This window comes from Dromaius novaehollandiae, chromosome 9 (genome assembly GCF_036370855.1).
Source record: "Dromaius novaehollandiae isolate bDroNov1 chromosome 9, bDroNov1.hap1, whole genome shotgun sequence".
Classification (NCBI taxonomy): Eukaryota; Metazoa; Chordata; class Aves; order Casuariiformes; family Dromaiidae; genus Dromaius; species Dromaius novaehollandiae.
In genome coordinates, this window is record NC_088106.1 from 18,999,805 (window position 1) to 19,013,486 (window position 13,682).

Below are 13,682 nucleotides of genomic sequence, written 5' to 3' on the forward strand. Positions count from 1 at the left end.
AAGCCAGGATTTTCCGTCACGGAAAATTCATAGGTTATTTTTGTTTTGCTTTTTTCATTGGTCAAGCTATATGTATAAGGAGGAGCTTCTACAATCTGTGGCAAAAGCAAGTGGCAGCATTTCAAATCCATACAGTCTCTGCAGAGTCCAAGGATACATGTTACCCATTAGCAGGTTCATAGCCTTAAGGAGGTACATTTGCTAAAGTGTAGGTGATAAAGGAGCATGTTAGCAAATCTGAGTTACTGAGACTTTTAAATCATTCTGAGGAGAGGAAAAAAAAAAGAAAAATTTCTCAGCAAAATTTATGAAACTGAATTCAAAACCTCAGCTTTAGGATTCATTATTAAGAGATAATGTTAGTTTTAAGAATAAAAAGTTCTCTCTAATGCTCAGAGAAAAAAACTGAAAACATTGCCAACTTTCTTACAAACATCAAAAGTCAAAATCGAAACAAGGTAGTAAGTTTACAAAAGCCTTGCTTTTAGACAAAACCTATGTTGTTTTTTTTCCAATAGTTTACGTTGGCAACATGAGCTGACAACCTTAAGTATTTATCCACAGAACAAGTAGAATAAATGTAGCTGCAAGACATGTCTCTGTTCCAAAACAAAATTTTTGAAATATACATGCCTTGCAGGAGGTACCTATCTACTTTTCAAGATGAAGGAAGCTCTTCCATCCCAGCCAACAGCTCCTCCTGAAAAGCTCAGTCTCCTGGCATGGGTGGTTGAAAAGAGAAGGGGAAGGTTGGTAGGACTCCATTTTTTCCTTTGAATCCCCCTCCCACACTTATCCCCATCCCTTTCCCTCTGTTAAGAGGTACTGGATAAACTTTAAGGACTATTCCATTTCCGTAAGGGGAAGAAATTTTTGTCTCTGATTGCAATAACTAAAATATCTGAAAGTCAAAGAAGTCTACATTATGCAATGGTTGCAGGAGAACAGGTCTCAATCTAACACCTGCCACTATCCCAGTTTAAAGCAGGAAGGAGTTAACAGACAGATGAAAGCTGAACGCCTATGCAAACCCTTATGTGTGCACCATTTACCTCATGTAACAGAGCACTGCTATCACCGTGTGCTTTCATCTCAAATGAATATCCTTTTCACCATCATTAGATCACAAATACCTTCTCTTTGCAAGTCTCCTTCACGTTCCCCTTCCCTCCCCAAAGAGCTCAGCTCCCATTTTAATAACAAACATCAGTGAATATGGAAACCCAGCTGTGTCCAATGGGCAAGAGCCACACCAAGTGTTTTGGCCCTATGGACAGAACGCCCGTGCTTTACTCCTACCCTCTCATTGCTGCAAGACAGAGCTAGGACATAATGTTCATTTCAAGTCCTGAGTCAAGGCTAAAGTTTCAGCCTGGCCAAGGCAGGAGACAGCAGTCTCACTTGGGATTTGTTAGGGCATCGCTGTGGTCCCATTGCCCATATTAAGGTTGATGCTCTCTTGCTACAGTTGTTATGGCTCCCTCATTAGTCCTGTCACTGTGCAGTCGGAAAAATTTGGTTTCACATGTGTGTTTTGAGCATCTGAAAATCTGATCCCCCAGTCTTTTGTAAAAATTCACTGGTGTGCTATTTTTAAGGATGACTACTGGCAGTGGGTCATCAGTATTTTTTAGAAAGTACTAAAGCATTGCTCATCTTCCTTATAAAAAATGTTCAAAATTTCATAATTGTGAAATCAGAAGAAAACAAACCGAAATATTAGCCCGCTTATAATTGACTAACAGCCTTGTAGCATCTGCATTTTCCACTTCTATCTTATACCAAAGACACAAAGGCTGTACTAACTGGGCCACAACAGATGACATTCAACTGAATTATACATTGCAGCTACGCAAAAATCACAAGTTTAAAAAACATTTCTATGTCTAAATATAAAGATACCCATGTCCTCCTACTAAAATAATAAACATCTATGTTTTATTCATCTACTGCAAATCAGTGTGTAAAGATGTGTATGGCTTTATTAATTAGAAATATTTCCTATTTTCCAGTATCATAAAAACATTAACCTTGCAAAACTGTGCGAGTCTAGTAACAGTCCTTACAAACCTAAGAATGATAGTTTAAAAAATTACTTTTTGGTTTAAAAGTTGTTTTAAAATTAATGATCTAAAATTTTATAAAGTGAGAAAGATATACAGTATCCACTCTCTACTAACTACAGGGCACATTACTTATTATAAAGAAAATCCTGTAAGCTGGTCATGCAGATCACCTCTGTGAGGAGACTTTTTGCTTAATTAAGCATGAACTCTGAGTATCCTTAAATTTAATTTTTATTTATATTTCCTCTGTTTTAGGCATTTTAAAATGCCCCACAGTAAAGTGATAATTGTTTTCTCTCATAGTCTGCCTTAACTGCTGCACTGTCTTCCAAAATTGCCAGATAATAGTCCAAAGTCTTTTCAAGCCATGATGCTTTCCAAGTAAAATATTAATATTGCTTACACCACAACACACTTAGCACTCAGCGAGCAAAGTTCCAAATGTTTAGCAAAGCTAAAATGCAGCTAGACACTTCCTCTTGCTGATAAAACAATCAAGTGTAATCAACTATCAGCCTATTGATAAATCTGCTTTTTACCAGGGTAAAACATGTCTCTGGAGAAAAATTCACAAAATATAAAATTTATTTCACATAACATTTTAACTAAGTAAGCAAACATTTCATTTTTTTAGTTAGCTACAGGTCTGCACTGAGGGGTTCATCCTCCTCTCCCTGACCTTCACAAACACTGAACAAGCCTCTCTGTTGTTCATTCACGCTTTACACAGACAGTGGCAAATCATGGAACAGAACTCATATTTTCAACTCCCCAAAATCAATGCTCTGAGTATTAGACAGTAATCTATATTTAAATCCCTATTTTTACATTTTAAACATGGCACAAATATTTATTGTGCTATTAACGTCAACTAGCAAGCTAACAGTATGCTTACCTTCTATATTTTCATTTCGAAACTGAGGAGCAAGCTCTCCCACTATTACTGATCTATCTTCCTCGGATATGAGGGGTCCAACTGAAAAAAGAATATAGCTCTAAAATGGCATCCCAATGAAGTACTGTCTAGATAGCATAAAGGCCAAAGCAGTACTCAATTAATCACACAACATATGTTTATTTCGTTGAGAAACACTGATGTGGATTAATCCACAGAGTCTAAATGCCTTGATCTTAATTAACTTAATTAGTAAAAAGAAGAAAGGTTGCTTAGAGAATGAACTACATTACAAAAAAGTTTGTTCTGTTGATAAGCCACCACGATAATTATTTAGGGAGGGAAGACATGTAGAAATTTTGTGATGCAACAGATGCAAATTCGTAGTTAGAAAGAAATAAAAACTTCAAGAAAAATTTTTAAGTTTATTATCAGTAACTAATTATTTGAATAGTTTGTTTAATTTCTGGTGGATTTGCTATCACCTCAGATCTTGACTTCGAGGCTAGCTAACTTTCTAAAGATACCTTATGGCTTAACCAGGCATTCTAGACTTACTGCTGCATCCACTGGTGAAGTCCTGTAACCAGAGTTATGCAGGAGACCAAACTAGGTCATGAAAATGATTCCTTGTGGTCTCAAAATCTATTATTTTTTTTAATTATTTTGTGTTTGCTCATGAGTTTCCTTAACTGTAGATTTGCTTCCTAAAATACTGTGCCTTCACTACAACCAAGGGAGCAGTATTATCAGGAAGAAGAGTGAAAAGTATCTTGCAGTGTTGGAAGAAATGCTCCTGCAAAGCAGTCTATACTCCACTCGTATCAGACATACTACACTTCAGGTTAGTTTTAAGACTCTTAGTATCTGGGCACCCTTTTTAGCTTTATGACCAACATGTTTCAGTAAGCTTTACACTAGCTAATAAAGGAGCCACCAGAAGTACTTCCCTACTAACAGTTTATAAAATAATTACTATAATATGATACTTGCAGGAAATAGCAGACCCTTGTTCTTTCACCTATGTGGCACTGTAAGAATGTAAGACAGCCTGGACTTTAATGCAGCATAATAATATATTCTAACTTTCATGCTAACACTTGGTCTTGTTTTACAGTAACTACGATAATCATCCAGCCTGAAATTTAAGAACAAATTTAATAGCAAAATATATATACTATTACCAGACTGTAAGAGGTAATTGAAATATTTGCCAGGCTTATTCTTATTAGAATCATGTCCCACCTCCCCCACCCCAAAAAGCTTGGGTAATTCTCATCTACACAAGAGGAAATTTCTGTTTTGCAATGGCATACCCACATATACATGGTACTTCAGTTAATGTTGATGAAGTCATGTTTTACTTTATCAATAACATTACAGAGCTCCCAACACTGTAGCTTATAGAGGACAGGTGTTTCCTATGAATGTGCAATGATACGTATCTGCAGACATACAGCAATAGCAGAACAATGAAATCCACTTGAAAGATTGAAGAGATACGAGTATCACTGATTAACAAAGAAGAGGAATAATGTATCAGTTTTTAGAAGAATTTGTCCAATAAGCCTTGAATCAATGAAGTAGTTTTCAGTGGATAAAATTATAAGCAAATGATAAGTCTCTTTTATATCAACAGAATTGCTCATAAGGCATTTATTCACGTACTATAACATTTTGGGATATAGTAGTTTGGGATGTGAGAAACATTTTGGCCCATACATTTAAATGGCTGACATAGATGATTAGTAAACAATTCATAACTGAATATAAAAACACATTTTGGTTTACTTACCAAATACATCATGCTACCTAAGGGAAAAAATCAATCTAACATCAGAGCCAAGTCCTGATGGCAGCTATGCTGGCAAAATCCACAGCAGTTTAAATTAAATACATTTTAGTTCTATACATCATGTAGGAAGCACTAGAAACATTGCAGAAGCAAAATACTCAGCACAATGGGGAAAAAAAAAATCTTACATTACTTTCTCTTGACCTACTTTCAGGCTATGAAAGCACAGACTCAAGTTCCCCTCTGTCATTAGGGGGTAAACTAGTGCAGAAAGAAATGTTAGGACATGTAGAAACAAAATGAAAGAAAGAGATGTGGAGCTAAAATAGGAGCTTGATCAATCAGCAAGACAAGAACATTCTAAAATGTAAAAATTTTGGAAAATAAAAACCTACAATGAACAAGAAGGAATGAAGAAATTAGCGGAACAACAAGGCTTTCACCACCCTGTACATTAGGGGGAAAAAAAGACATCAGTGAATCAAATGATAATTATAGAGAAAGAATTACTGCCCAGAAAAGGTTCTTCCTCAAAATGCCTTACTATTCTTTATGAGTGTAATCTGAAATGGTAAATTAACTACACAGACTCAGATCTAGATTTTAAAGATGGCACCAGGGATAGAACTGGGTGATAAAGCATGATACCAAATACATTTTCCATATCTATTGCTTCAGAAAACAGCTATGCTAACAGCAGAAGAACAAACATACAATCACTGTGTCCAAAACATGATTCCTCTGAGGTAAGCATAACTGGTTTTTAATTGGGTATATTTAAGAAGGAAGAAAACTCATTACTATACTTCTGGTTGACCTGAAAGAGACCTTCAAGTCCCTTCACTGCTATGAACAGCTACTAGAAATCCTTCACTTCTAGAAAAAAAATCCTATATTATTATTAGTGACCCAAGAGAACAAGGGACATAGCACAGATGAGAGTTCCTTCTAACCGTCTGAAATCTACTTATAAGTAATAGCTAGATCCTGAAGCTCAGGCTGAGACAAATCCTTTAAATTAGCATTTGAGTAAATATAATCATCCTGATAACATCTGGCCTAATAATTCAGCTTTACTATATGTCAATGCTTTTAATCAGTCCAGGCTGAAATTTACCAATGATTATTACCAAGATAGAAAGGTTACTACACTAAGTGAATTAAACAAGGTGATACTGGATCCAGCATTACTGGGGGTTTTTTTGTTAGTGCCCATTATTAATAAGGACACATCTGCAAGAAAACCCTGAGTGTGAGTTGATAATCTCTTCTGCACCAAAAGCATGCACACAGAAGCACACAATCTGCTTTATACATAATTTATTCTTGAGGCTCAGCAATACAGGTCTCACTGATGACCTACTGTGACGTACCACCTTTATTCTCTTCAGAAATGCGTATGTAACAGCAGTAACTAAGCCCCCCTCCAGAAATTCATCAAGTAATTCACATTTAGAAGTACCAAAACAAATAATAAGGCAAATAATAAAGTCATGACTGGCATCTATTATTTACTGAAAGGGATGAGCTGAATCAAAGCTGGAATCATGTAATTGTACCACAAACATAATACACTGGAGACTAGAGAAGCGACCCTTACTGCTTCATTTTGCAGTCCTTGTTTAAACATGTGTAGCAACAGTGATGCTTAAAAATCCCTTAACAAAGTGGCATGACAAGACTGTACTGCAGAGCTGTTATATCAGTAACCTAGAACTCCTGATTCATATGTAACTTCACCTGGCTAATGTTAGTTGTTGCTTTTATTGTTAATATCCCTTTGCATACCGTAACACGATCATTGGTCAACTGTTTGCTCAGTGAATGTCAAGGTTGAAATGAAACAGTGATACAGTGATTTGACATCCTACAGAGGAAATCTTCAAAACTGATTTTTAAGATTCAAAAGTCATGGCACTTGCTTAGCTAGATATCTTTTCCCAGCACTGAATTTGCAATTTATTGCTTCCTTATCGTCAGGCACAGTACAAAGCCTGCTACAGTAGTAATCCTGTTTGCTTGGATCAGATCCTTTTACTCGTTGGTATTCCTGTTCTACATTTATTTAATCCATTTATTTAGACCTAGTGACTTTTGGATTTTTAATAGCAACAATTATTATCAAGGGTGTGAAGTTTTTCACATGTCCTGGTGAGTGCTATGAAAATATTTTTTTTAGTTAGTGGTATAAGAAAGGAGGCCACTAATGTCACAGACTTGGACTTTACATGAGTGTTAAATTTAAGGACATGGGTACAACCTTTTTAGTTTAGATATTTTCATATCACATGCTGCAAAGGTGATATCCATTCCATTGACACAAATCTCTTGGAGTAGTGGAAGTCCTAAGCACTATACATCAAAAAACATACCTGACTGGGAAAAAGCCCTTCTCCAAAAGGTAAAGAACAGTGTTACAACATACATACATAAGTCAAATTTATTTGGCTTCTAACAAAGACAATAGAAGGATAAAAACTGTGACTACCCTTTCTCCCTCTATTTCATTGATTTTTATAGTGAGCCATGGAAAGATAATTAGGGAACTCTCAGATTTAGCAATACTCTGGACAACTTTTATCAATATCACCATGCATAAACTCTATTCTAGTCTTGAGCAGTGTGAAATATAGAATAGGATAGAAAAATTTTTCTCCTCACATGAAAGCTTTCTAGGAAAACAACAATTTTTTTTATAAAAATTGTAGCTAGCACAGTTATTCAGATTTCCTTTGAACAGTTTTTTCTTAATAAAAAGAACCTTTGTAATTAAAACAGATAGAACTTTCAAACAAATTTAGTTTAAATGACATTTTAAATTAAAACACTACACAATTTTCTCCTACCATGACTAGCACAGAGTTTTGCATGAGCCTATGACACCATGCAAACATTTTTCCCTAGGAGTCATTACTGTCAGTAACATTCTCTAGGTATGGAATGTTTTTTAAAGAGCACTTAAGAATTTGAAAGTTTTGCTTTAAGGAAGTAGATTCCAGGCATCTTACTTTTATTCAGGTATTACTGACTCAAAAGTGTTGATGCTGTAACACTAGTTCTGGTAATAAATACATTTCTATGAGTTTACTCCAAAGCTGCTAGCCTTAAAAGTAATATTTTTCTACTAGAATACAAGAAACATAAATAACAAAGAGATATATAAAGGCCACTATTTTTTATCAGTAGTGTTTATGGATAAGCAAAAAATAGTGCTTGCTACTATACAAATAATAATGCCAGGTTCCCAAAGAATGTATAATCTAACATGCTATCTCTCCAAATTACCCAAATGTTTAATTTTACTACATAAATAGTCTTAAGTACGTAAGCAGGATTATTCATATATATATATGAAGTATATATTTTTATATATATATAAAAATAAAGTGTTTGCACACAAGTGTTTGCAAGGTTAGGACCTATCCAGATTAGACAGAGTGAAAGGAGATGTGACAAAACAGTTTTTAGATATTTTATACTTTCTTTCCTCACTTCTATCCCCTCTTTTACCTGTTAGTTTTTGCCTAGTGGTTGAATATACACATTCCTGCTCTCGGGTTGCCAGCTGGCCAATGGCCCTTACCAACTTTACTATTCAGTTTTTCACCATTCTCCATTTTGTTCATTCTTACCTTTTTTTTAAAAATCATCAAACAACCAACATTCAGGACCAAATATTATTTTAACCTGTGCCTCTTCTCTCTAGCCAAATTGACTAGGCAATACAGGTACAGATAAAAACATAGCTTTCCGGAATATGTGGTTTTATGGTGTACCGGAACAATGCAACTCGTTCAAAGGTCAGTCAACTACTCTGACAACCATTTTCGTGACTATATATGGAAATAAGTCTTCAAGTAATCATACAGGCTCTTGGGTGTTATTACAGCAACCATGCGAATGATAAGCCACAAGCACACCTTGATATTACATAAAATCACTTAATACAGTTCAGAGGAGCTCACTGCACCATCTTGGCTGTACTTCCTCTGACCACTATATCAGCCTGTGCAACTTTCATATTTCACAGTTCATGAAGGCATCAAGGAATGTGCATGTGCATTTAGATCTTAGTATGATCACTTGTGTCCACCTACAAGGGACAGCCGAGATTTAACTGCAGTCATATTAACAAGCAGTATCTCACACACATCCACACAGTGGATGAGCCCCAAGAGGAACAGTATGTTCATCTCTACCTTCAAATTAGATTGCAACAGAACGAATAAAAGCAGAATCAACGTGCCTTTGTGTTGTGGGACCTGCCGGTCGAAGGCAAAGTCACCTTGTGTTACTCAGTGTCAGTATGAAATTTAAGTTAAAAAAAAAGAAAAAAGCTTTAGCAGAAATCTTGACAGTACTGTATATACTGCATTTGATACCTAGTTCTACCTCCCTGCCTGAATTTTCCGAAGTTCTGCACAGCTATTTCACCAATATGAATTCTGCACTGGAAAAGAAATTAGAAAATGGTCTCAAGGCACACTACTTATTTCTTTAGTCGTGAGGCACTCTCTCCAGATGGATGATAATACACCTCCTGCTCGTACTGAGGGCACAGAGACATTAAAGTATAAAATAATGAGATGAGGCAGAAACAAGGAGGAGGTGAATTGAAATTTTATTGAGCTTCTTATTGTGTGTTGAAGAAAAGCAAGGAGCAAAGCTGGGTATTTTGGGTTTTGTGAATACCCCTAAAAATATTTTAAGGTGAGCTCCCAGAAGACATTTATCTTCACAGCACAAAGGCTGTGAACCCTGGAAGAACACAATGATATGGTCAGAAGACAGTACCTGGGGCTTTGTCACTGGGAAGAAACAGAGGGTCCTGACCTCACTCCCAGTGAGAGGTAAGGAGCAGGAGACACCTCTTTCATGAATTGCTATGAGTATTTATTACAAAAAAAGCCTGAATTACATGGTTGGTATATGCTTGAAGTAACTGCACCATGAATTTCTACAGAATTCTACCTATGCCAAGTGAAAGTGTTTCTATAAGAGCTGTATTAGTATGATCTCACTGTTGAATTAGGAGACTTCTAGGCAAAAGTACTTTTCTGTTGTTGTTGAGCACTTTGTCCGCCCCGTTTATTCTTTATAAATAACAAAGAAACATCACTCTATGCTTTAATAAATGTATTGTATTTCTTAGGATTAAAAGCTGAAGAATAATGTATCCTGCTCAAAATCTTCTTAGGAAAGATAGCTAAATATCTGTTGGGATCCCAAGTTTATCAGGGATGACACTGAGACTTTCACTCTACTTCAAATTAGGAATAGTGCAGTTCACCCCTTCCATAGGGTGACTGCCAGCTCAGAACTGCCAGTTTACATTCAGAATGTTGTTCTAACAATAAGTATATATTTTTTTATTTAAACGGTGTATAAACTTCTGCTTTCAAAATAAAATTAGTAACAAAACCCAGACATACCTTGTCTTCCTGTACCATTTAAGTTTTACTTAACAAAACACGTAAACTGTTTTCACTCTAAGAACAAGTCTTAAAAGGCTAATATTTTACACAGTCAGCTGGTAGAGAACATGGCAAGAAGTGTTGAAAAGTACTTTAAGATGAAACTCAATTATGTTTTGTAACATTTCTTTAAATATCCCAGTCCTTCGCACGTTAGCCACCAGGATACTCCCATCCTTGAAAGGTCAGCCGAGGTTTGCATGAAACTGTATACATGTATTTCGCAGGATAAAAATAATCAGGTATAACTGAAAAAGTTAATTAGCAATAGGTACCCTAAAAGCATGCATGTGAAATGAATCAGCAATGGAAATACACACATGCATCCACTTTGTTTCCTGGACTGTTTCACATGCAAAAGGCAGCCACAGCGCAGTGGAAACAGGCAGCAGAATGAGAAGCCTCTGAGAGGATTTTATTTCAGCCCAGAAACAATGGTAAGGAGTTCATAAACAAACGCAGAGAGTATTACCCTTCTGAATTAGAAAAGCAAAGCTCAGACTTCAATTTGCCCTTAAGTACTCTTCCTATCAGTACCTATGCACAAGAAAGCCTTTTGTATCCTCTCATGTCCTGAAGTCTCACAGACCTGCTACGTGGGCAGGGCTCCTATGCACGGGTCGTAAGGTTACATTCACCACGACATCCCAGGACCACTACCGAAACACGTACTTAATTTTCTCCCTTAGTGTAAGAAAGCAGCTTAAGTACATTGCATGGCGCTTAAGTAGCCTTTAGGCTTTTTCTTTAAGGCATTGATACAATCAAATACACTTATTCCTTCAAAATAAAATGAACGGGAAGTAACGTACACTGAAAAATAAAAAAGTCACAACGTTTTAAACACCCTTCCCGCTGCTAGCTACACGGGGCAGCGCCGAGACCCCGCACCGCCGGGCTGCGCCCTCCCGCGAGCTGCGCCACCCGCCTCGCCCCGCCGCGGCCCCAAGGCCGGCACCGGCAGCCGCTCCCTACCTGCTCCTGCTCCTGCTCCTGCTCCTGCCGCCTCCCGCAGTGCCGCGGCGCCCGCCGCTACCTGCCGCTACCGGAGCGGGCGGAGCGGCAGCGCCCGGCGCCAATGCCAGGGCGGGCTGCGGCTGGGCGGCGTTGCGGGGCCGTGACCCGACAAAATGGTCTCGCCGCGGGCGGAGTTAGCAGCTGCGGCAGGCGGGCGGCAGTTGGTTCTCCGCGCGCGGCGGCGGCGGCAGGGCGCCCAGGGGCGGCAGGGCTCCCGGCTCCCTCCTCAGCGCCCCTGGGAGCGGGGCCGCTCGCCCCCGCGCCAGGCCTGCCTCCCCCCCCGCAAGGCTGGCGGCGTCCCCCCTCGCTGTACGCCTGCCGCGTTCTGCTTTCGCCGCTGTGCGCGCTGCGGCGGCAGCGGATTTTCCCTGAGAGGCCATTAGAAACCCAGCCCAGAGCCAGCGTGACCTCCCGCTGGGCACGAAGCGGTTAAACCTCAGCTGCGCGGGGCGGGGAGAGGCAGCGGGAGGGGACCCCCCCCCCCCTTCGCACGATAACGGTGCTGTTTTGGGTCCTACCGGCCGCCGTCCTATAAGTGCCGCCTGCGCGCGGCGCGCGGCGCGTTTCAAAGCGGGAGCCATGGCCGAGCAGGGCCTGGAGATGGCCTCCATGATCCCGGCCCTGCGGGAGTTGGCCAGGTAGGGCGCGCCCGGCCCCGCGGCCACTGCCCCCCGAAGGCGGGAGGGCCCGGGGGGAGCGTGTGGCTGTGGGGAGGTGCTCGTGCAGCCGGGCGGGTGGGACCCGTCGGCCTGCCGGGGCGTAGCAGCCGGCGTCCTGGGGCTGCTGTTCCGTTGTGCTTCTGACGTGGTTCGCTTAGAAGTGAGAGGCCTTAAAACATCTGTTAGTTCTCTGCAGCATGCCTTATGCTGCTGGATTAGATGCCTGGCTGGTTTAAAGCGCCCTTAGTCAGGGCTGCATCCAGAAATTTAATTGTCATTTGCCGCTATTCAGTTAAAAGCAAGATGTTAAACATCCACGTTTGAAGCGTACCCTCCAGGAGAGCCCTCGGGATGATGGTGTGACTGGAACAGCCTTCTTTGTTCTATTCACCCCCTCTTTATTTTTAAGATAGCTAGGGAAAGCTCTTTTCTGCATTTTTTCTTTCCTGAATATACCTTCCTTTTACTGCTGTAGTGTGAGTACTTCATAACAACCACATAAAGCAAGAAAGTAGCACGAGCACCATTGTGCGGATGCCAAAATGGACCCCATCTTTATGTCAGGGAGGGGGGGAAATTGTGACAGTTGGCACTTCGATTCCTTGCTTCTTGAAGTAATGCCCTAATCAAAGGTGTTCTTGATCTTTTGTGGTTGGTTGGTAAAACACATATACAGAGAAACATCGTCCTTCACTATTGTTCAGGTCGTAGGAAAGACAGTCTGATTAAATAGATGGTTATCTGAGTTTTCTGCGAGCATGCTGCAATCCAGTCTGTAGCCTTCACTGAAGCAATCCAAATTGTACTTGTCACGTCCCAACCCTCGCTGCAATCTTCATTGTATCAGGCAAAATGAACATACTTATCCCTGAAGTTACTACAGTCATTTGCTGCACATGCCCTCACAAATCAAAAATTGCTGTTGTCCAGCTCAGTTTATTAAAGTTGCAAATGCTAAACTGGTATAAAAGCTTTTCACAGCTGGGGCCTATTTCAGGGCTGTTTTACAGAGATAAAAGTTTGGCTTTAAAGCTATAATGGCAGCAATCTGTAAAGCTAAAGACTAGTTTTTTGTTGTGATAGACAACTAGTGGATGTGGAGATATGCATGTATAGTGAAGATTTGACCTCACAATGTCAGCTGATGTTTTAGCTGTCAGAGCTGTTGCTGTTGAAACCTCTCACCTTGTGTGCTGGCAGCTAGTCAGTTGAATAATTTTGGTAATTCCAAAGTTGAAAAAGGTTCTTTATTTTTCTGCACCAAAACTGTTCTGTTGCTTTGGAGTACTGTGTGTAAATCCCTTAATGGGTCAGAGATAGATTTAATATATATCAAACATAACTGCATAGCAAAAAAAAAAAAATGATCTTCAGCACTTCATAAAACCATTCTTTTGAAAGATGAGGAAAAAGAGGAACAGACAACATACTGGTCACTAAAATGCGAAATCAATTTGTATTTCTTTTTGAAGACTTCTAGAAGCAAAAAGTACAAATTTCAGCGTTTAATGCTGTGTTGCTGAGATATACTTTAAATAATTATTTTGTATTTAAGTGGATATTGGTAAAATAATGTATTTTTAATTTTAGTGCTAATCCAGAAGAATACAATTCTGTTGTGCAGAAACCAAGACAAATACTTTGCCAGTTCATTGACAGAATTCTTACAGATGTAGATGTTGGTAAGTATTACATCCCTTGCTTTTAAAATGATGATCTATTTTTTTCTGTTTGTTTCTGCTTTATGTAATTCCTGCCAAAAATAAGTTATATATG

General features: G+C 39.1%; 2 protein-coding genes across 5 annotated transcripts in view; one reads left to right on the top strand and one right to left on the bottom strand.

Moving 5' to 3' along the window:
- PLS1 (plastin 1) overlaps window positions 1-11,663 on the bottom strand; it is a 48,504-nt gene extending 36,841 nt beyond the window's left edge. For 2 of the 4 annotated variants that reach the window (XM_064516854.1, XM_064516856.1), the window contains exons 1-2: window positions 11,206-11,663; window positions 2,962-3,042 (exon numbers count right to left, since the gene is read on the bottom strand). The gene's annotated coding sequence lies outside the window, so the exon portion shown is untranslated. The remainder of the gene's footprint in view (window positions 1-2,961; window positions 3,043-11,205) is intronic. The other 2 variants (XM_064516858.1, XM_064516857.1) reach the window with 1 other exon arrangement.
- Window positions 11,664-11,726: 63 nt separating this feature from the next.
- Window positions 11,727-13,682, top strand: part of ATR (ATR serine/threonine kinase) — a 43,378-nt gene continuing 41,422 nt past the window's right edge. Inside the window, exons 1-2 of the mRNA XM_064516849.1 lie at window positions 11,727-11,885; window positions 13,497-13,588. Of these exons, the coding sequence (XP_064372919.1) occupies window positions 11,827-11,885; window positions 13,497-13,588 (151 nt within the window). The 5' untranslated portion in view covers window positions 11,727-11,826. The remainder of the gene's footprint in view (window positions 11,886-13,496; window positions 13,589-13,682) is intronic.